This window comes from Anguilla anguilla, chromosome 5 (genome assembly GCF_013347855.1).
Source record: "Anguilla anguilla isolate fAngAng1 chromosome 5, fAngAng1.pri, whole genome shotgun sequence".
NCBI lineage: Eukaryota > Metazoa > Chordata > Actinopteri > Anguilliformes > Anguillidae > Anguilla > Anguilla anguilla.
Genome location: NC_049205.1, coordinates 37,348,653 through 37,371,358, shown reverse-complemented (window position 1 = coordinate 37,371,358; position 22,706 = coordinate 37,348,653). Strand labels below are relative to the sequence as shown.

Below are 22,706 nucleotides of genomic sequence, written 5' to 3'. Positions count from 1 at the left end.
TCCCGAGCCAAGTAATCGTACTGATACAGACACCCGTACGCACCTGTGCCACACCCTTGCGCGGCTGAGAGACGTGTGTCTCTCTGCCCAAGTGTTTACAGCCGACGAGCGAGGACCTCAGGACTGCACGCAGGAATGTGTACAGACCGTTGCGGTTTCCCCGCTCTCTCTCATCTGGGTTCCGTCGAGCAGCACGGGGCCAACCCCAGGGCTCCGTGCAGCGCTATAAAAGAGACAGGCAGAGAGCAGGGGGGAACACACGCTCACAACAGCTGCTGATCCTCATCCCGGACATAGGCACTTGCTGGGGTAAGACTCAGGTTGGCTCTTCAATGTTCTACTCTTTTCCTGACACACAGACACCATGTACCTTGTATCTCTAACATTAAGCTCTGCAAAAAAACAACAACAACAAAGAATTGGTCTGTTGATTTAATAGTTTGCCTTGCTATATAAAATCTTTTTTACTTTCACTTTACTTTTTTGCAATTGTGGTTAAATTTGTTTAAATAATATTTTGCACATATAATTCCAAAAGATATGACTTGATGTTATGTGATGCCAATGCAGTGGAAATGTTTTCCTTTAACTGGTTATGGGAATGTTTATTAATGAGAGAGAAATTAAGCTTGTGTGTGTGTGTGTGAGTGTATACATGCATGTACTAGGAGGGATTGCACAAGTCTGTTTAGGTCTGATTTTTGTGAATGGGCACTGAGAAATTTTAGGATTCCCTTGACGCAGTGATGACTCTGACAGATGTGATATTTGAAAGGGGTCCAATTAACATCTTTAACATGTTTTCCATTCTTAAGCCCATGTGTAGCCGACTTTCCAGTCCAAACACAGAGGAGCAATTCCAGTCTGCATGCTGCTCACGTGACAGTTATGTCACTAAAGACTTATTGGTTTATTCTTATGCATTCATCTGCAATGATAGCAAACCAATATAGCATTCTTAATATTGGGACATATTTACTACAAATTCATTTGTGTGTGGGTCAATGTTTATTGCACTGTGCTGTAGGTTCATATACACTTAAACTCTGATGTGTGTAGGTCAATGTTTATTGCACTGTGCTGTAGGTTCATATACACTTAAACTCTGATGTGTGTGTACTTGAAAAGAGTAAAGTTTTATAGCATGGTGACAAACTTCTGTCCGTGTTTTTACTGCGCAATTTATTGAATGGAAACAGCATTCCAGGAACTGAGCCCTAGCAAACTTCCCAAAGTATTTTTACAGATCTTTCACTTGCCTGGGAAGACAGGTGATAAAGCTCTTAGATGTTGATATTTGCTTGAAATACACTTAGGTCCCTAATAGATTCCTCATGAAAACATTAAATGCACTAAATCTGCACTGCATTATCCTACCTTGAGAATCCTGTGAGTAATTCCCAGAAGTTTCTCTTTGACCTTGTGTTTCATACTTTCATAAATGCCTAGCAATAAGTTTAATTTTCTTTCAATGCACTGTTTGAAAACAAATACCCACGGTAATTAAAGAAAAGTGGTCTGCACCCAAGTTATTTTTACACTGAAATGTTTTCGATGGCATCCAGCGTGAAGCCTGCTGACGGCCATTCCGCTTCTCTGTTGTTTCGCAGGAGATCTGCTGCCACGCTATAATTAGCATTCTGAGGGCCTGGTGCGTGAGGGTCATTGCCACAGATCAGAGGTCAAAGGTCAGAGGTGACAGCGGAAAGCAAGGATGAACAGCCTGTCACTGAGGGCTTTACTCATCCTGGGAGTAATGTCCTGCACCTGGGCACAAGGTCTGTCGCAGCGCAAATCCGGTTCCGACAACACCTCCAAACCACAGCCATATAGAATGACCACACATTTACTGATGAGGAGAGATCATCTCAATTCATCTTGGATCATTGTTTGCCCATAACATAACACAAAAGATGTTCAAAATACTACTACTACTATTACTACTACTACTACTAATAATAATAATAATAATAATAATAATAATAATAATAATAATAATAATAATAATAACAATCTTCATCATTATCATCATCATCAGCAGCTAAATATATTTAGATGAAATATCTACATTACATCTATCTCATCTAAAACAATACAAAAATATATTTGTTAATTTATGGTAAAATGATTTAAGTTCCCTTTCATAATAACAATAGCAATTCCCACCGCCCCACCAGTCGACCTAAACTACAGATATAATCACTATTATTTTGTTTTCACATTATGAGTCTGGCCAAGAATACATCATTACAGCACATTGTCCAGTTGGCAACAGATGGATTGGATCATGCACAAGGCATGATTACAACAATGATTAGCTCCACAAAATGACCGCATTATTAAAAATCCCACATTATTGCATTATTGCACAGAAGTGGATCAAGTAGAGGGACATGCATGAGAGGAGTTGAATGATTCAAGTTCAGCCATTTTTAAGAGGCTTTGAGGAGAATAAATGCTTTTCTTGCCTAACCTTAATAATGAGAAACATTAATGGAGAGAAAATGATCATTATGGTGTTGGCAGTTATTGGCCTCAGGCACTTCATGTGCTCACAGCATCAGAGTCTCTGAGCTCCAAGCCAGTCGCTCCCACTCAAATTGTGAAAAACGGTTTTCCAAATTCCAGGTTTCGTGAAGGATGCAAACAGCTGCCTGGTCACAGTTCAGTCTGTGGAACTGATTCTAAACAGAAGGCCATTGTGTGTTCAGTCTCACACTCACTCATGGAGAGGAAGCGCCTTGTCACACCTATGACTTCTTCATCAGGAAGGAGGTGTTCCCCATTAATGCTCTTCTAGTGCATTATCTCTAGACACAGTTGTCATTTAGCACAGTTACGCTAGTCCCAGCATGTCCCAGTAATTTAGCACAGTTAGCCTGCCCCAGCTATTCAGTACAGTTAAGCCAGTTCCAGTAATGTAACACAGTTTAACTTCTCACAGTAATTTAGCACAGTTATTCTGTCCTAGCTATTCAGTACAGTTAAGCCAGTTCCAGTAATGTAACACAGCTAAACTTCTCACAGTAATTTAGCACAGTTAGCCTGCCCCAGCTATTCAGTACAGTTAAGCCAGTTCCAGTAATGTAACACAGCTAAACTTCTCACAGTAATTTAGCACAGTTAGCCTGCCCCAGCTATTCAGCACAGTTAAGCCAGTTCCAGTAATGTAATACAGCTAAACCTTTCACAGTAATTCAACATATTCAAAGCCAGTCCTTGTAGCATGCTGTTGTTCTGCAAACCCAAACATTAGTCATTCAGAAAGGAGTGGGGGAGTGAGGGACTGCAGGATCAGTCCAGGCTGCTTGATCTGCATTCTCATGATCAAACTGCATCATTGTCAGTTGATGGATTATTATGAAATTAAAACAAAAAGCGAAAACTAAACTGATGACAGCCGCTGATTGTCTGAAAGCCTTTCAAAGAGGGAGCTAATTGTTAGCAGCTGAGAATAGGCCCATGAGGGCCATTTCCTAATTGCTCTGCTGAAGCATTTGGTCAGCATTGACATTAGCCCCACGATTAACCGTTAATGTGCATATTTTCAACCCAAAGATTTTGGTCAGCTGCCTATTAACAAAACGTTTCAACGTTTTTATTTTTTATTTTTTGAGCCGTGTCAAAAAAGGGAGCCTTGTCATATCTGAGGTGGTTCCAAAAGGTACAGCTGGGTGTGTGGTTTCACAGTCACGTCTGGTGGGACTCAGTGACTAAGAGCCACATGTGATCCACAGGGACACGGAGAGGGGGGCGGCAGAGAGGTTTGAGAAACACAAGGCAAAACAATCCCCCTCCTTATCATTCTGAAGGTTAGTCTCTCTCTGTACACAAGCCCATATAAAAAAACTCATTTATTAAACTAGTACTTATTTCTTCCCTTTTTGTTCTCTACAAGAGAGAAAATTCATAATAAGTTCAAGGATGAAATTGAAGGCATCAGTACCCAGCAAATGAGTGCCTTTGAATAAGGAAAATAAAGAGCACTTAACCAGTATAATCACATCCTTATAATAATGAATAGCACTGTGGAGCACTGTACTTGTAATAGTACTTATAACCATGAGGTCAATTTCATTTCAATGGTGTCAATCCAGAAAATGAATTGAAATTTATTATTGAAAAATCCCCACTGAAGATTGGCCAGTTTCAGTGAATTAAGTTAAATTAATTTCCTAAAGTACAAACCTACCTTGCTTATGACGTAGAGTGAAAAAGTGCCATTGAGCATTGCCTTGCTCATGCTCTGTCTGTACAGATGAGTACGAGTGGAGCACCTGGTTCAACGTGGACCACCCCGGGGGCCGGGGGGACTACGAGCAGCTGGACGCCATCCGCTTCTACTACCGCGACCGCGTGTGCGAGTCGCCGAAGGCGCTGGAGGCCCGCACCACCGACTGGAAGCCCGCCCACAGCACCGGGGAGCGGGTGCACTCCGACCCCGCCATCGGGTTCTGGTGCTCCAACGCCGAGCAGCCCGCCGGACGCAATTGCTCCAACTACGCCGTGCGGTTCCTGTGTCCCACAGGTCAGTCTGTGAGGATCGGAGAGAACGTGTGAGAGTTTGATGATAAGGACATGCCATTCAACCAATCAAGGCTCGTTATTTTGTCACTGTCTAGAGCAGTAGAGCGCAGTGTCCAATCTAATCCAAGAAGGGCCAGTGGGGCTTCAAACTTTCTTTCTACCCCAGCAGTAGATTCATTTGTTTCAGCTTATGAGGCTCTTTATCTCTTTAACACTGATCATAATGAGTTGATTGAGTTACATGTTTTCCATTGAGTTACTTGATTGAGTAACATGATTTAATTCTGGGCAAGGATAAAAACTTGCAGCAACATTGCCCCTTCTTGGATAAGATTGGATGCCCCTAGATTAGAGCAGGGATCTCCAGATCAAATCCTAGATGGTTGCAATGCCTGTTGGTTTCCAGTAAAGTGCTAAAATTATATCACTGTTCAGCACCTTGTTTCCAAGACCTAATTTAGCTGCTGATTGAAAGAAAACTGCAAATATCTGCAGACACTGCAGCCCACTTGAACTGGTGTTAAAAATCTCTGGCCCAGAGCGCTAGATTTGTTATGAGCGAGGGACATGGCAATACACACATATAATGGGTGTTTGTGAAATCAGACCTGTCATGTCATTTTTCATTTCAGACAGCAGATGGGGGAATTTCTCTCTTGAATAGCACCACCCAGTGTTCACAAAAACATTCACAATTATCAGACATAAGACACATGATTATAAATTTGCTGGAGGTAAAACTTCACACTTTGACACAAGCCAAAAGGCAGGTCTTACTTTTATACCAGACCTATTAAATATGAAGAGGTGTCATCATTTTAGAGTAATGAAATGCAGAAAGTATTCAAAAGTAACAGAAACATAAGTACTCAAGACACACTGGGACCCATGTCATTAATTATATATGGAAAGAATAATGAAGTGATTTTTCTTGCCTCCAGGAGCTTCTGGGTCTGTGGTACGGGGTGCGTGGGGCCCTTGGTCAGACTGGACCCAGTGCCCTGCCAAGTGTGGCCAGGAAGCTGTGCAGGTGCGCTCCAGGAGATGCAATGCACACTCCCACCAGTGGGAGCAGCAGTGCATTGGCCCCACTGTGGAAGGCAGAATGTGCAAAGGACCAGCGTGCCATGGTACTGAGAAACTTTGTGTTCTCCTCTTCATTCTTTCAAAAAAATACACTTTATGCCAAACAAGCACAAAACACTAAGAGTGATAATTCATCCAAAATGGATGCTAGCCATTGGTGGATGTAGATTCATGTAGAGAGAGAATTTATCAAAATGTATTTGGATGCATCATAGGTGAGTTTCCCCCTCTCACTGTAAAGTACTGTCAGATTATGAAATACACTATATAAATACAGTGCATTACTACTATAGGTCATGGGTGACCAACTATATCCAAGAACGTCCAGTGTCGGTACAGGCCTTTGTTTATAAAGAGTGAAAATGTGCCGTTGAGAATTGCTTTTCCTTTTCATTGCCTATGTCTGAAACACCTAAAGCAACTACTCTATGAACCTTGGTTTACAATCATGACTTTATTTGTTGAATAAGATGTTTTAGTGCTGGGCTAAAACCTGCCTGTACCCACACTAGCTCATCTGGGATAAGACTAAAAACTGGCATAGCAATAACGGATTGCATTTATGTAGCACTGTCATGATCTAAAACTGCATTACAATGAAAAGGGGAACCTCAGCTCTGCCTCCACCAGTGACTTTGGTTCACTTTTTTAAATCCCTCACAGTGCTTTGACTTCGGTTCGGCGCTGTAAAGGATAAGATTTGAATAAGACTCGGCTTTAGATCAATGCAGGTCCCGTTGTTGCCGTTGCAGTGTGCTCCCTGCGCTGTGAAACAGGCAGGGTGAACGCGGACTGCGACGCCTGCATGTGTGAGGACCACCTCCTGCTGGGCTCCGTTCGCAGCGCGGGGGGTCTTCCCGCCCCCGGGGCTTCTCTCTTCCGCCCTGGCGTCGCCCCCAAGCTCCTCATCGTCGCCGACCATAACGGCCACTTCCAGATCCCGGGCATCTGCCCCGACGGGAACAGCACCCTGCTCGTCAGGCTGCCGAAACACGCCCCCCTCATCGTCACCGTGCCCCGCAGTGCCGAACGCACCTCCGTACTCCACGTCAAGCTGGACAGGGCAGGTAACAGCAGAGAGGCCGGCTGCCAAGCAGACAGCAACATAGCACAGCTGTAAATAGAAAAGCAGAGAGTGGGGAAAATGAAAGGTCACAGGTGAATGAATAAATAAAAATAAGGAAGGACCATCTTTATGCAGAAAGTGAGGTTTGTTGATTATTTTAGGAAAAAATTGCTTTACAGTCCGCAAAAATCAGATCAAAATCAGCACATAATGACTGATTATAGCTGCAATCAGGCACACAGGAAGCTAGAGCTCAACAATGTTTCTTCAGTAGTTATTGGGAGTTTGAAAAACATGAATGGACTGGCGACATACTGTAAATGATTATATCCATATCAAAATGAGATAGAAGCTCGATTAGACTTACTAATATGTTTTCCAAATATGTGGGAAATGAGCTGTTTGAGCTTCTTATGGATTGACAAGCTGTGATTCCCATGTTATGTGGATGAGGCAGGGTTGCTAAAGTGCCCTCTAGAGACATCTCCATTGGTATAAAATTAACATTTAATTAAAGTATTAGTTTCTTTTTTCCTTCTTTGCTTTTATCTTCATATTGCTTTTAGAGAAGTTGAGCATGCCAAATAAACCAGTATAACCACAGTTTAGTAAAATATCTGATGCTGCCACCTTTGCTTACACAATATTTCAAATATAAAATGTTTGTTTTAAGCATCTTGCATGCCATTCAACATTTTTTTTAAAATCTGAGAAGCTATTAATAATGCAACAGGCATAGTATCCCATGAATACTATCGAATCCTCTGATGCTAATTAAGGGCCGCTTTCTGAACTGAGGGACTCCAGTGCTTTTCATGCAGTCCCAGCTCTGTCACCTCAAGGTGGCTCGGCTAATCGTGCAAGTAAATTCTAATTAAGTGTAACACTGGCATGCTAGTGTTTGTGGACTGCCTGAACGCATGTTCTATGGCCCACCTAGGGAAACTACACATCCTCCAGAACCCTGAGCCAAAACCCAGGAGGGAGAGCCAGACTGCTTCCTTCTGCTGCAAAGTGGGAGGCACCCCCCCACCTGACCAGTACCAGTGGTAAGGCAGTTTACTTAGTGATAGTGACCAACTGATAAGTGTCTCTTACTAGCCTGTATAGGCTAGCCATCATGGAATGTGTGACACATATTACTTCACTACTACTGAGAGCGCTTCTGCGTTGTTCTTGAGACATACTGAAAAATGACCTTATGTTTAATTGTCAAAAATTGACTGATGCTGTGGACACAGGCAACAGCCGTGGCTGCATTTCTGCGCTATCAAATGTTATCATTTCCACTTAATTTCTTCTTTTTGTTCATCAACAGTTCGAAAAAAAGTTTAACTGTTGATGAACAAACAGAAATGCACACACGTGATTACTTAAACACCATCCGTTTAGATTACACAGACTTCCACAAATTGAATGAAAGTAGTTTTATATTTACAGTGTGTCACGTGTCACGTACAGCCATTTTTGACTTTTTCACACACTGCTTTGTGTGTGTGCATGCTTGCAGGTTTCACAATGGCACTCTACTGAAGGGCACGCAGATGTCTAATGATGGCACTCTAGTGCTGAAGAACTTGCGTATGGACCAGGCTGGGGAGTACTACTGCCGAGCCAGCAACAAGGGAGGAGCCATCAAATCCAAACCAGCTGTTCTCACTGTCATAGGTATGCTGTGGCAAGTCACTTCACCCTCTTTACTCAGTGCAAATAAAGAAGGGGGTTGTATATTACAATATACCTGCCTTTGATGCCGAGGACCTTATGCAGACCTGGGTCAAATAATTTTGTGAAGCATTTTAACCCTTTAGACACCAGCTAATTCGAATACAATATGTTTTGTCAAATATTCAATAAAAAACTAAATTAATATGATTATATATTTCAGTTGGTAAAGTTCTGTTGAAACTCAGTACTTTCAATTTGCACAGCACTGACTGTAAGCTTCAGAACTCACTACTGGATCTTGCAAACAACAGAGAAATGAGACACTGTCAAAGAATAATATTAATAAAATGGTAACAATGATAATGGTAACTATGGTAACACGTGTTTGTTTTGTTATGATTCAACCGCATTCCTACCAGGTCCTGAGGCTCCTTCCTGCAACCCTAAGCCTGATTCTCACCTTATCCGGCTGCCTCATGACTGCTACCAGAACAAGAGTAGCTCTTTCTACTATGACGTGGGGAAATGTCCTGTGGCAACGTGCACTGGACACCAGGGCAACGGGATCCGGTGCGAAGACTCCGTATCATACTGCTGTGGTGTGTCCAAAATGGAGGAGCGGCAGATCTCTTGCCAAGGGTACCAGCTGCCCACTATGGTGGTCACCCAGTGTGGCTGCAAGAAGTGTGTGGACACAAAAGCCGTCGTGCGAGGACGAGCTCTGGCGGCAGACAATGGGGAGCCCATGAGGTTCGGGCACATCTTCATGAATGGCGTACGGATCAGCCGCACTGGGTACAAGGGTACCTTCTCCATTCAAGTGCCTCATGACGTGGACAGGCTGGTGCTGACCTTCGTGGACCACATGCAAAAGTTTGTGAACACCACCAAGGTGCTGCCATTCAACAAAAAGGGGGGAGCCGTATACCATGAGGTGAGGTTGCTGAGGAAGAAACCACCTGTGATGCTGCAGTCAACAGAAACGAATACCCTTCTGCTGGGAGAAGTGGCAGATCAGGACCCCATGGCCATGATCCAAATCCCACCCAATTCCTTCTTCCGTGGGAATGGTGAGGTGTTCACGGGCAATGTGAAGGCCAGCGTCACCTTCTTAGACCCCAGAGATATCTCCACAGCAACCGCAGCGCAAAGCGACCTCAACTACGTTGGCGAGGAGGGTGACGTGCTGCCACTGAGGACTTACGGCATGTTTTCTGTGGACTTCCGAGATGAAGAGGCAGACGAGCCCCTTAACGTGGGTGAGGTGAAGGTGTTACTGGATGCCGCCCAGGTGAAGATGCCTGAGCACCTGAGCTCCATGAAGCTGTGGTCCCTGAACCCTGACACTGGCCTGTGGGAGGAAGAGGGAGACTTCCACACCGAGAAGAAGCAACGAGGAAAGCGAGAGGAGAGGACCTTCCTCATTGGGAACATGGAGATCAGAGAGAGGAGGCTGTTCAACCTGGATGTTCCAGAGAACAGGCGCTGCTACGTGAAGGTTCGGGCTTTTCGCAGTGACCGCTTTATGCCCAGTGAGCAGGTGGAGGGGGTTGTGGTGACCTTGATCAACATGGAGCCCACACCAGGATATTCGTCCAACCCACGATCCTGGGGTAGATTTGACAGTGTCATCACAGGTCCTAATGGTGCCTGCCTGCCTGCATTTTGTGATGACCAGAAGGCAGACGCATACTCGGCCTACGTCATGGCCAACATGGGTGGAGAGGAGCTGGAAGCTGCCCCGTCGGCCCCCAAGTTCAACCCCAACACCATTGGAGTGCCACAACCATACCTTGGAAAGCTCAACTACAGAAGGACAGACCATGAAGACTCCAAGGTGAAGAAGACTGCCTTCAGCATCAATGTGGCAAAGCCTGGCCCCAACACAGCTGAAGAAGGCGATGGCCCAATTTACTCCTTCGATAACCTGAAGAAATGTGAGGAAGCCCCGTTTAGTGATGGACACTTCCGCTTCTACAGGGTGGAGGGGGATCGGTATGATTACAACACAGTACCCTTCAACGAGGATGACCCCATGAGCTGGACGGAGGACTACCTGAGTTGGTGGCCTAAGCCGATGGAGTACAGGGCTTGCTACATCAAGGTCAAGATCAATGGTCCACATGAGATAAATGTGCGCTCACGTAACATGGGTGGCACCCACCCAAGAACTGTGGGCCAGCTCTATGGCATCCGTGATGCGCGAAGCATCCGTGACATGGACAAGTCCTCCATCTCTGCTGTCTGCCTGGAGTTCAAGTGTAGTGGGATGCTCTATGACCAGGATCGAGTGGATCGCACCCTGGTGAAGGTGATTCCACAAGGCAGCTGCAGGCGGGACAAAGTGGACTCCATGCTGCAGGAGTACCTTGTCAATCACCTGCCACTTGCTGTCAACAACGACACCAACGAGTTCACCATGCTTGCGCCACTCGACCCCCTAGGCCACAACTATGGTATCTACACAGTGACCGACCAGGACCCTCGCACAGCCAAAGAAATCGCTTTAGGCCGCTGTTTCGATGGCACCTCTGACGGTGCCTCGAGAGTCATGAAGAGTAATGAGGGCGTGGCTCTCACTTTCACCTGCGCTGACCGACAGGCGACCCGGCAAAGCTTCTTCCAGTCTCTGCAGAACTCCCCAGGGCAATCGCTGGTCAGCACTGGACAGACAGGGAGGGGCCGTAGGAGGCAGAGAGAAGGCCTAAACTCGGCCCGCAGCAGCCGCAGACGTAGCACCCGAAACCCATTACTCACACGCAGTAGAACCTGAGTCCCTCCAAGTCTCAAGTATCTGGGATGAGTCTGTGGACTGAGCACCTGGAACTGATTCCCCAGGCTTAGCCCTTGGGACAAGCTTCCTAGGCTGTGTGAAGTTTTAACTGGGTCCCTCGGGCTGAGTCGTTTGGTTAAGTCAGTTTACCAAGTCGGGGGAATGGACTACCCTTTCTTACTCCTAGAAACTGTCCAGGCTTCCTGGGCAACAATCCATTAGTTCAATTTATACAAACTAAGACACACAGCAGTTCACATTAGAATTTGGGCTCCATATTTTCCCAGAATTCACAGGCGACTTGGTATGTTGAGTTGCTGTTACCATGGGGACATTAGCATTTCACTATTCCTTTTTAAATGTCCTTGTATTTCATGAGTTAAGTTAAGTCATTTTAAAAATGTAATTCCAAATGTCACTGTACTGTACTTTGTGCAAAATTAGCAACTGGCTATTTTGTTTCATCCTCTGAATCCTTTTCTTTTTGTAATGACAAACTACATAATTTCTTTACATACGTCCACTCAGGCATAAATATAGTGCATGAATCCCTACAATTTATCTGACAGAAAAAAAAATGTCATCCAGAATATGGAAAAGTTAATGTACAATCAAACCACGTAAAATCAGAAGTCATGCACAGAATAAGTATGATGTGAAAGGAAAGTTCAAAGCTGGTGGATATCCCTCAGATATCCCTCAGCCCTCAGACAGTGAGAAAAAAACAGGAAATATCAATTTTTTTCTCCCAGTTTTTTTCCCCATGTGGTTTATTTTTTCCTATGTTTAAACCACCTATTTAACAAAATATGTAGAGCTACATATTTCAAATTTGAGAATGTGAATACCAAGCACACTCCAATCATTAGACTGAATTTATTCGCTACATTCTGCTCAGAATATCAAAGTCAGGGTATAACATGGTGTGAACTTGTAAAAATTAAATTCATATTGTTCTTTTTATATTTACTTTTCATTATACTGTAATATCTACTACTTGAAATTGTAAATACTCTGGATATTTATTACAGTTACCAACAGTAGAGGAACTACTTATTCTGCTACATCCCTGAATTAAATCAGAAGAAATGTACAATTTCAGAGGTTGCTTTACATACTTCCTTTTTATAGAAAGGGATCTGTCCAAGATTGTGTACGTATAACCCCATGTATAATGTCACCAAAACTTTCTGGACGAACATATTTTGCTAACATATTTTATAGCATTGAATAGTGTAGGTCAGTGGTAACCAACCCTGTTCCTGGAGATCTACCATCCTGCAGGTTTTCATTTCAAGCCTTATTTGGCACACTTGAGCAGACTAATTAGCAGCTCAGCAAGATCATAGCTGTTGAAAGAGGTGTGTTTTGTTAGGGTTAAAATGAAAACCAAAAGGATGATAGATCTCCAAGAACAGGGTTTGTTACCACTATTCTAGGTCCTTAACATTCAGAGCAATGGCAATGACTCAGTGTTTTCATATTAGTGTAATTTAAGTAAGAGACCTAAAAAAGAAACCAATACAATTAATTTTACAAAATCCAATTTAACTAGTCTATTTATACTTCCCCCTTCAGACAAAGGTTTACAAAAAATAGCACAACTCCTTGTTTCAGTGGGGGAAGCTTCTAAGGTATATTTGGCAATTTTTTTTTTGCTGTGCTATGGGTCATTCCCTAGCTTTGTTCATGAAATAATTGTTCATTTCTATTTCTAATTGTGCACACCATCTACAAAACTGCCAAAAGATAAGAACACATGCCTTTTACAGCTCATTACTACTGGACAAGGTCCAGTTAGAAATTGGTAAAAAGAAAAGCACGAGAAGGAAAAGTTTCCTACGCAACAGCATACGGACAGACAAAGCACTCCTTTTGAACCAGTGATTTTATTAAATTAGATGTTTATAAAACGCTGTTGATGCCATCTTCATTTGCATTGTCATCATCTAGGCCTCATAATTCACACAGCAAATTTTGCCAAATGTTAACAAAAGGGAAAACCTACAATGCACCACTCTTATGTTATAGCCAACACAAAGAGGAATCTGCGTCCACTCAGAGTACACGCCAAATCCTTACCTAGTCTACACGAACCTGCAGAAGCCATGTTGCAGAGACCAGTTCTGATAAGACAGCCAGGCCCCTGTGCTAGCATTAGTAGTAGACATTATGAATATAAACATATTTTTCCTCATGCAAAAAAAAATAGCATTTTCTTACAAAGTACTGCCAACTGCAATGTCCCCAAAAAAGAAAAAAAAGAAGAAAACATTCCAGCAAAGTTTCCAGAGGATGGCCAGGAAGATTTCATAACATTTTACAAAATAATACCTCCCGATTCATCTGGCGGCTGCCCATTAAATTATGAAGCATTTTCATAAGCAATCTTATTCCACATCTGATTTCCATGTATTGTCAGCTTAAGAAGCATGAAAATTTGCCACCCACAATAATGACCCAATGTGATCCTCTGGCTTGCGTGTGGTGACCCTAAGTTATTGTATAGATGCAGGATTGCTTTTCTGTGGAACCTGTAAACACCATCCACTAGAGAAGTAAAAATACCCATGAGATAAAGACACTCTGATTTTATTTGCATAGAACACCAGATAATTTCCATGTAATTGCAGTAATACTATGGAGCCATTTCACCACAGGCCGCTTTTTTATTCTCTGAAAAAGAAGTAAAACCCAAAGTCGAAAGATGCTGCACTTTCACCTATCTACTTATTGCAGGCATTGCGTTTCACTCCAGTGCAGCCGTTTTCAAAACGCAAACTCGGAAATCGCGGCTTTGTTACTTTTAGTATTTAGTTTTCTTAACGAAGAACAAATCTCTTTATGTTCTGTGTGTGTGAGGGTTTTCTTTTTTACTCGGAGACATAGTCACGTGAAGTTCAATGTTCTCAGTAAAGCCATTCTAACCTTCCCGGATTCGGTATAGTAAAGGGGTGAGACGCGTCTTTCAGTTCTTTTCCAGGATGGCACTGGACAGAATGAGGGGATCCCGCGGGGCGATGGGGGAGGAAGGAGCGTTTCCCAGGAGAGAAGCGGAACGAGTGGAGGGGTGAGGGCGCAGCCGCTGTCACATGAAGTCCTCGTAGTCTTGGGTGTAGCCCCCGTCAAAGTCGTCGTAGTCCACCAGCTCGTCTTTCAGCTTGGCCTTCAGGCCCCCGCCCGGCACGACCCCCTTCTTCTTCTTTTTCGCCTTGTTTTGCTAAGGAGTCGGAATAAGGACAGAAATCTGAACTCCCAAACTCCTAATACGTCAGGAGTACACCACCAAAACTGAACACGTTGCAGAACGTTTTCAACACTACACCAAACTTATTTTTACGTTTACGAAACGATAGTAGCAATATTTAAAGAAGCCAATTATAAACATGCAAATAAGCAGGACATGGGCTCCCCTCAATGTATGAAAAAAGAACTACAAATCTTGCACACAAGAAAACTGCTGTAACACTACGTCTGCGATTCAAACCAGCTGACAGAGCCCATTAGAAAAAAATGTAACATCGTTTTTTATTTGTTTCACACCAAATGAAGATAGACCAGTATAAACACACATCATGCAGTTCCACCACCTTACCTTTTCCTGTTTCTGTTTTTCATTAAGTAGTACTGTCAACGAGGTGCTGATTTTCTTTAAGTCCTCCACTTCCACTGTGTGGGAAACAAAATACATGCTAATGACTCACATAGTTCACCAAGGAGCCATAGCACTCAAACACAGAAGCCAATAGTCAGGAACATATGTATTTCAACCAATGACTGGATGTAGCATTGCAACAACCTAAGCGACATTACATCCTGACCAACAACCACAGAAAACGTCTAAACATAGTTTCATTCTTAAATGCGTCAAACTTTCTATTTAGGGCGGAGTGTAGCACAGTGGGTAAGGAACTGGGCTTGTAACCGAAAGGTCGCAGGTTCGATTCCCGGGTAGGACACTGCCGTTGTACCCTTGAGCAAGGTACTTAACCGAAATTGCCTCAGTATATATCCAGCTGTATAAATGGATACAATGTAAAATGCTGTGTAAAAGTTGTGTAAGTCGCTCTGGATAAGAGCGTCTGCTAAATGCCTGTAATGTAATGTAATATTTAGCAAACAACAAGCATCAGTAATTACATGGCAAAATATAACCAAAGACGTTAGTCTTTCTGTTTAACTGAACCATTTATGCAGTCTCTCAACTGGCATGATCAGTCACTCACATGAAATGCAGAGATCACGGAACAGCGATTCCAGGAAACCAGAATAATGCACAGATCGTTCGTACTGAGATATTTTCTCTTTAAGCAACTTATGCAAATCCGTGAAGTCGTCTTTAGAAGAGGGTCTCAGAGCATCAATCCCAGTTACTGCAGTCGCTACTGGGACACTATTGGTGATGCCTGCAAAAAAAAAAAGAAAAAAAAAGGGGCACAAATAATACAGAAACGGGCATGAGTGCATTAATTAAAATAAAAAACTATTCAGTTTTAATGAGCCACATAAATGACTATTAATTAATGATATGCATTCAGAGGTTTACTGGAGTAAACTCCTCTGTAAGTTCATGCACACTTGTCCATTTGCAGAGGCATTGTCCCAGACTGGCCAACATGCTTCGGGAATGGGTTTGCACTTGCAACACATTCAACACTCCCACCCTGAAACGGAATGCTTCTTGCTTCCTGAGCCTTACCGAACGCGTCATTCGCCAGCTCCAAGTCCGAAGCCTCCTGCAGCTGCTTCGCTCTGAGTCTCTCTGCCGCTGCTTCTTCTGGCGTCAGCTCTGCCGTCGCCGTCGCTGTCGCTGTCTAACAAGGGATGGGGAAAAAACAAGCTGAGAAGAACAAAGAAAATAAAGAAGCTGTGCATGGATGAACATTCATGTGTGACCATATAATCACATGAAACAGACTTCTCTCCTCTGTATTTGTTTATTAATTTGTCTTTTTTTAAAAATAATCAACCAACACTATAGTTGCAGCCTCGGTGCTAGAACTTGTTCAGTGCATTGTTTACACAATAAGAACACTGGATAGGTGCTTGGTAAAATAATCAGTTAATGAATTAGACCAAGACTTGCATTTGCATACATGGCAGACTACAGAGGAAAAAAATCAAGAGTAGCCAAAAAATTGCCATCATCACCTTCAGGAATGAAACATGTTTTCTACTGTATTTTTTTTCTCCCAGTTTTGAACATGCTGCACATTTATATCAGAAACCACCAAACATCTCAAGAGAAGCAACTACATCATTAATCTGACCCTGATGCACATTCCAATTATAGTCTTATAGACAAAAAAAATGAAGAGTAGCCAAAAAAATTGCCATTATCACCTTCAGGAATGTTCTACCAAAAATACATTTTCTGCTCTAGGAATAAACTCCCCACTTCAGGAATCTGGCATATGGCATTGTAATATGAAATATATTAAAAAGCAAGAGCACCCTCAGGAGCAGGGCAAGCGGAGGTAAACGCTGTTAAACAAATGAAATACATCACTCTTTTCAAAATGCGGTTAGTGGTTAATATGCCACATACAGAGATGGCCACAAAGTTTAGTGGCTACGTAATGCAGTTACGAAGGCAGCTGTTATGCGTGTTATGGTTTCAACACGCACGGCTGCCACAGACACTGGCTCACTTGTCTTCACTGATGACGTAACTGCTGATACCAGCAGAATTAATTCTGAAGTGCACAGAAACATCTTATCTGCTCAAGTTCAAGAAAATGTCCCGGAACCCACTAGATGTTGCTTCATCCGACAGCAAGACAACGATCCCAAACTAAAGTAATAAAAAAGCTTTTCAAAGCCAAAACCTTTAAGATTTTTTACTGGTCAAGTCAGTCATCCAATCTCAATCCAACTGAACATGCGTTTCATATGCTGAAGAGAAAACATAAGGCAACATGTCACCAAAACAAGCAAAAGCTGCAGATGGCTACAGTACAAGCCTGGAAGACCATCACCAGAGAAGATACTCAGTACCTGGTGATGTCTATGAGTCACAGACTTCAAGCAGTCATTGCATGCAAAAGATATTAAACAAATTACTAAGCACAACTACTTTCATTTACATAACATTAATATGTTCCATACATTATGGGGCCATGAAATGGGGGCTATGAATAAAAAGCGATGTAATTTCAACATGGTGAAATCAAAATGTATTCAATAAAAGCTGAGAATCTTCACTTTAACCACATGTGAATAGTTTGATTACAAACTAATATTGTGTAGTACAGAGCCAGGGCTCGGTACATTGGCCTGCTATGACTGGCTTCCCTATCATGTCATAAATGCATCAAGGCATTGTTTTTGGAAGATGATCTACAAAATTTCCCAGTCTCAGCTCTACAGAATGCTGTGTAGAATGTACATTTGTTACCAATAACTGCTGAAAATACACAAAATATGTCAATTACAGTCCCCAATTTACTCCAAACACACAGTGACTATTTGAACACAAATGAATATGGCAAACCTCAAAATTACTTATTATTGTGATCAAAAGAAACTTACCCTAACTTTATCCACCTGTTTTTTCCTTTCTTTCTCATTTAGTTTTTTCTTTTGTGACGCTTCTGTTTTTACTTCTGGAAGATACAGAGACGTGAGATGAAGAGTGGCCATGAATTGCTGTAAAAGCGAGAACTTTTTAACATTCGTTTTGGTTGCTTACAGTCTCCAGTTGTTGAATGCGTCGATTTGTGGTTCTGTGCTGCCTAGCAATTGGGTTCTCACCTGGTTTTTTCTCTGAGGCCTGTTTCTCATCCTCATCATCATCCCAGTTATCCTGTGTGTGGGGGATGGGAGAAAAGGAAGAAAAAAACAGAAAAGGGAAAGTTATTAATAGGACCTGCGGAGGACACTCTTGAGCATAACAATTAATTTGTCACCCTTGGAGAGTGAAGAGACACAGGGGCCAAATTTTAACACAAACAACAGTGAATGGCATTTGTTAAATCATTTTTAAAATGGCTAATAATGCAAAATGTTCCGTAAGCGATGGAAAAAGTCTCTGGGGTACATTTGTGGCAGTGCAGGGTGTCAACGGAGGCAGAAGGAAAATCACTTTCAGTGATCCATTAAAAACCCTGGGCTCAGTTAATGATTAAATGTATGCCAATATTGGCTGTCATCAAGCCGGAAACAGGAAAAGATGATTCTGTAAGAATGCTCTCCCCATTGTTTACCTTCAACAAGTTAAAAAATTGTTATTAGGAACATTTATTTGTAGAAAATTACATATGGATAAAATATAAAAATAAACAGTGTTGTTACACATTAAATAAGGCAAACTAAACAATTTTATACCCATAAATAAATAATAAAAATAACAACGTCTTCGCTTTGGAAAGGGTTCGACAATATTTGGACGAGTAACCCCAATTCCAAAAATATGGGGTCATTTTCAATTATACTGTTTGGAAGGGGGATATTATAATGAGTAAAGTCTGGACTTCAGATAATTGAAATAGAACTCCCCAGTACATATGAATGGAAAAGTATCAAGAATGAGCCGATGTCACACAAAAAACCCCAAATACTAAAAGACTTGTTTCATTCCCTGAAATCAATGTGACACTGGGGAGCCTCGTTGCATTGACAGATTCAGAATACACCAACAAGTCATGCTCAGGGGGCAGCTGCTGAAAAAGGCTGTGCTGGGCATTTCTGCCACACTGGCCCCCATGGGCCTCAAACAGGGAGGTTTCTGGACAGGAAGAAAACAAAGACTGCTTTCCACATTTTGGAGAGAAGCGGCAAGAGCAACAGAGGACAGATGTGGGCAGATTGCCAAAGCAGAAAAAGAGAATAAGATGCCGGAGCATGTTCTGGAAATTGCATATTCTATTCTATATTCAGTAATGCTGATGCAATGCAGGAGTAATACCTAGGCCTTACACGTGTGGAAGACCAAACCCCACGAATCACGTTACACACTAAAATCCCACCAGAGTCTCCGTTGCAAATTTAAAATTACTTTAAATACTGTAAAGCTACTAGTCACCGTCACATAACATGAAAATGACCCCGCTTTAAACCCTCTCAAAAAGCTCCCAGCGGACTCAGGTTCAGTTATCCGATACTTTTGATAACATTACAGGCACCATGACGCTTGAGACCAGCTGTTTGAAGCGTTGCAACATTTAACTAGCAAGCTAACGCACGATGACCCAAAACAACCGAGGTGGTGTAATTTTGTAAAACTGCAGCAAAGAGACCTGATATGTTTAAAACAGTTGATGAACAAAAATATTTTCTAGGTTAACAACAGAGGCCAATCGCATACAGAAAACAATGTCGCGAGCAGAACCGTCTGATAACGTTTGCTAACTTCTACAAGCTAGCACTGAAATCTGGTAACTTGTTGCTCGCTCGCGTCATTTGAACGAGATCACACAGCAATAGCTACACAAAACAGCAAACGAATGTAAAAATGTAAGTTACGTTGGCTAGCTCATGAAGCAACCATTCATTTCGAAAATGTTAGAGGCAAAACAGCTGTTAGGTTATTCAAAACTCTTGTGGCGAAGTTGCCACGTTTGCCTAGAACTGGAAACACGCGTTCTTACAGATATCACATGGCCTGTCAGTTTCTCAATGCTCTTTTAGCTAGCTTGCTATCTCGGGCCCAACACCTTCCTCATACTAGAAAACCTACCCAGCGTTTACCAAAAAGATAATATAATTTAAACACCGCGACAACCCATCTTTATTGTGAGACTAAGTCGGATAACGCTAGCTTGTGGACTGACGTCTGTCAGTGTTCGGCTAGTTACCCAGACAAGAAGGAAAACAGCCTAGCTAACGTTAGCAAGTTACCTACCGCTCCTGGTACAAATGTTGTTAGCTATTTAGCTAACTAATTATTCTATAACTATACCGTTCACCCACAAGTCCCAGAATTTATATATTCTATAGACATTGTGCCCCGCGTGAGTATATACAGTAAGCAGTGTACCGGCTTTTTGTTGAACAACGTCCCACTCGGATTGAGACCCATAGCCCGTTAGCTATTAGTCTAGCTACCTTTACATCTTCATCCTCGTCCTCGCCTTCCCATCTGTCCAGTAATGTTACTGCCGTCTTTACACCAGGCTCGTCCGGCTCGAACGTGTCCACGTCTACGGAAGTACACAACAAACTTAATTGTTACAAATGTGCACTATCAGTAAAACTACACAACTTTAGTCATTTTTCTGTGTTTGTAACAGTACAAAAGAAATCACTCCCAACTTAATTTCTCACCCCACGAATCTGCATCCGCCATCTTGGCTATGTGAATTGAATCTGACCAAAAAAATGCCGAGCCAGGCAGTGAAGGATGTGCCCTAGCGATGATGGGATATCGGAGGACTGAATTTAGTGGCGTCATGTGACGTATGAACTGATTTGGACATGATTCCATATTTAAGCTACAATGCCATTTTTATCATGAACTAAAATAAACTAACAGTGTCAATTGATACTAAGCATTAAGTTCCTTAACAGTCGCTATTGGTAAGAAATTTTCTCCTAAAATAAAAGTAATGGATTCAAGGACTCAACAAACAAAACATGTGCATTTCACATAAAAATTATTTTAGCTGTGATAAAAAAATGCAACAAGTTTATATAAAGTCTACACACACACACACACACACCTCAATCCTTCTCAGTTGAGGGAGCTAAAAGCAACTATGCGTGTCCTAAGGATTGTAAAATGAGCAAAACGTTCGTCATTTTTATGTCCATAATGGTATGATGAATGGTATTAAATATGTTTGAAGTCACTGATTAAAAAAAAGATATATATATCAAATTGCAAATATAGGGCGGCCTCACAGCAAGAAGGTTGTGCGTTCGGATTTCGGCTTGGGGCCTTTCTGTGCGGAGTTTGCATGTTCTCCCCGTGTCCACGTCGGTTTCCTCCAGGTACTCCGGTTTCCTCCCGCAGTCTGAAGACATGCAGGTAGGCTGATTGGAGACCCTAAATTACTCATCGGTATGAGTGTGTGAGTGAATGGTGTGTGTGCCCTGTGATAGATTGCCGGCCTGTCCAGGGTGTATTCCTGCCTCTCGCCAAATGCACGCTGGGATAGGCTCCAGCACCCCCCGCGACCCTGCTCAGGATAAGCAGGTATAGATAATGGATGGATGGATGGATGGATGGATGGATGAAATTGTAAATATTATTTTAAAAATTGTGATTCCTTAACATGACTGCTACATACAGCTAAATTTGAAATTATTGGGACAGACAAATTGGTTGTTTTTCCGTGAACAATGACTATGAGGCAAGATCCGCAATGTTACATGACATTGCATTAATTTGGTAGACCCTTTTATCCAAAGTGACGTACCGTAAGTGCATACTGAAGGTCACTGGAACAACTACAAAACACAGGTCCGATAAGGTGCAATACTCATAATGTAACAGATATCAGGTACAATATCTGCATTGAATTCATGTGGTTTTTATGAGCAGACATTGAACTTTATTACAACAGTATCATTTGATGAGTCAAGTCCCCCTATTTTAAGTCAGCATAAGGATTGGGACAAGATTTAGACAGATTTAATAACTTGCAAGGTCAATATTTTTTTGCATACCCCTTACATTTATGACTGCATTGAGTCTGCAACATCACTTGGTAAATGATGTTATCCTTTGAGATGCTCTGCCAAGCTTCTACCACTGTCTCTCAATTGTTGTGCATTTACTGGGGTTTCAGTCTTTAGTTCTCTTTTTAGCAAGTAAAAAGCATGTTCAATGGGGTTAAATTCTGGTGATGGACAGGGTCATGTCAAACATTTCCACCTTTTATTCCTGAAGCTAAGTTTGTTGTGTCTGGTGTCATTGTCAAAAGACCAAAGACTCTGCACTAAAACGTCAGTCCAATGAGTTTGGTGGTATTTTGCAGAATATTGATGGACAATAGGTTTCTGTACACTTCACCTGTCATTTTGTTGAAACAGTTCCAGATGCAGCCATACAGGCCCAAGCCGTCACACTGTCTCCACCATGCTTGACAGATGTAGCAGTATGCAGAGGGTCCAGAGCAGTCCCTCTCTTTCGCTACACGTTCACACATCTATGGTCGACTTAGCAATTTAATTGATTTAGTTAATAACGGTGGTGCAGTGGGCAGCCTAACGGCAAGGAGGTCCTTGATTCAAATTGGAGTTTGCATGCAGGTTGCCTCCAGGGACTTAAGTTTCCTCCCACCATCCAGACATGCAGGTTAGGTTAACTGGAGAGTCTAAATAGCTGGATAGTCCCTAGGTCTGAGTGTGTGAGCGAATGGTGTGTATAACCTGCAATGGACTGGCAAACTGTCTAGGGTGTATTCCTGCCTTTCGTTCAATATATGCTTGGATAGGCTCCAGCACCTCCTACAACCCTGACCAAGAATAAGTGGGTAGAGATAATGGATGGATGGATGGATATTAAATTGCTAATTGAAATGATTCAGCTTCCACGATAAGATTATTGCTGAACAGGTTTCGTTATGAAAACAAAATTAAATATAATGTTCGATGTATGCCTGCTACAGCTGTTAGTGAAGGAGACCAATAATAAAAACAAAA

General features: G+C 42.3%; 2 protein-coding genes across 3 annotated transcripts; one reads left to right on the top strand and one right to left on the bottom strand.

Annotated features, from left to right (window-relative positions):
• Nucleotides 1-223: 223 nt before the first annotated feature.
• cilp (cartilage intermediate layer protein, nucleotide pyrophosphohydrolase) lies at nucleotides 224-11,584 on the top strand. Of its 2 annotated transcripts, none has more exons than XM_035419256.1 (9): nucleotides 224-309; nucleotides 1,611-1,778; nucleotides 3,738-3,812; nucleotides 4,259-4,528; nucleotides 5,469-5,657; nucleotides 6,366-6,680; nucleotides 7,620-7,728; nucleotides 8,190-8,347; nucleotides 8,767-11,584. In XM_035419256.1, the coding sequence occupies exons 2-9, from the start codon at nucleotides 1,715-1,717 to the stop codon at nucleotides 11,118-11,120; spliced, it is 3,534 nt and encodes a 1,177-aa protein (XP_035275147.1). In that variant the 5' UTR covers nucleotides 224-309; nucleotides 1,611-1,714; the 3' UTR covers nucleotides 11,121-11,584. The 2 variants fall into 2 exon arrangements, with proteins under 2 accessions (XP_035275147.1, XP_035275148.1); XM_035419257.1 differs by having other exon boundaries at nucleotides 251-320.
• Nucleotides 11,585-12,990: 1,406 nt separating this feature from the next.
• eif3jb (eukaryotic translation initiation factor 3, subunit Jb) lies at nucleotides 12,991-20,527 on the bottom strand. The gene is made up of 8 exons (XM_035419258.1): nucleotides 20,385-20,527; nucleotides 20,166-20,260; nucleotides 17,874-17,925; nucleotides 17,652-17,725; nucleotides 15,820-15,934; nucleotides 15,347-15,526; nucleotides 14,716-14,789; nucleotides 12,991-14,340 (listed from the first exon to the last, which is right to left on the bottom strand). The coding sequence occupies exons 1-8, from the start codon at nucleotides 20,509-20,511 to the stop codon at nucleotides 14,209-14,211; spliced, it is 849 nt and encodes a 282-aa protein (XP_035275149.1). The 5' UTR covers nucleotides 20,512-20,527; the 3' UTR covers nucleotides 12,991-14,208.
• Between the last annotated feature and the right edge of the window lie 2,179 nt (nucleotides 20,528-22,706).

Excerpts from the sequence above, each read along its gene's own strand:
- cilp (XM_035419256.1), top strand. The coding sequence starts at position 1,715 with ATGAACAGCCTGTCACTGAGGGCTTTACTCATCCTGGGAGTAATGTCC. Across the intron at positions 1,779-3,737 it reads GTCCTGCACCTGGGCACAAG|GGACACGGAGAGGGGGGCGG; the intron begins GTCTGTCGCAGC and ends TGTGATCCACAG. Across the intron at positions 4,529-5,468 it reads GCGGTTCCTGTGTCCCACAG|GAGCTTCTGGGTCTGTGGTA; the intron begins GTCAGTCTGTGA and ends TCTTGCCTCCAG.
- eif3jb (XM_035419258.1), bottom strand. The coding sequence starts at position 20,511 with ATGACGCCACTAAATTCAGTCCTCCGATATCCCATCATCGCTAGGGCA. Across the intron at positions 17,926-20,165 it reads ACGAGGATGAAGATGTAAAG|GATAACTGGGATGATGATGA; the intron begins GTAGCTAGACTA and ends CCCCACACACAG. Across the intron at positions 14,341-14,715 it reads AAAAACAGAAACAGGAAAAG|CAAAACAAGGCGAAAAAGAA; the intron begins GTAAGGTGGTGG and ends CCGACTCCTTAG.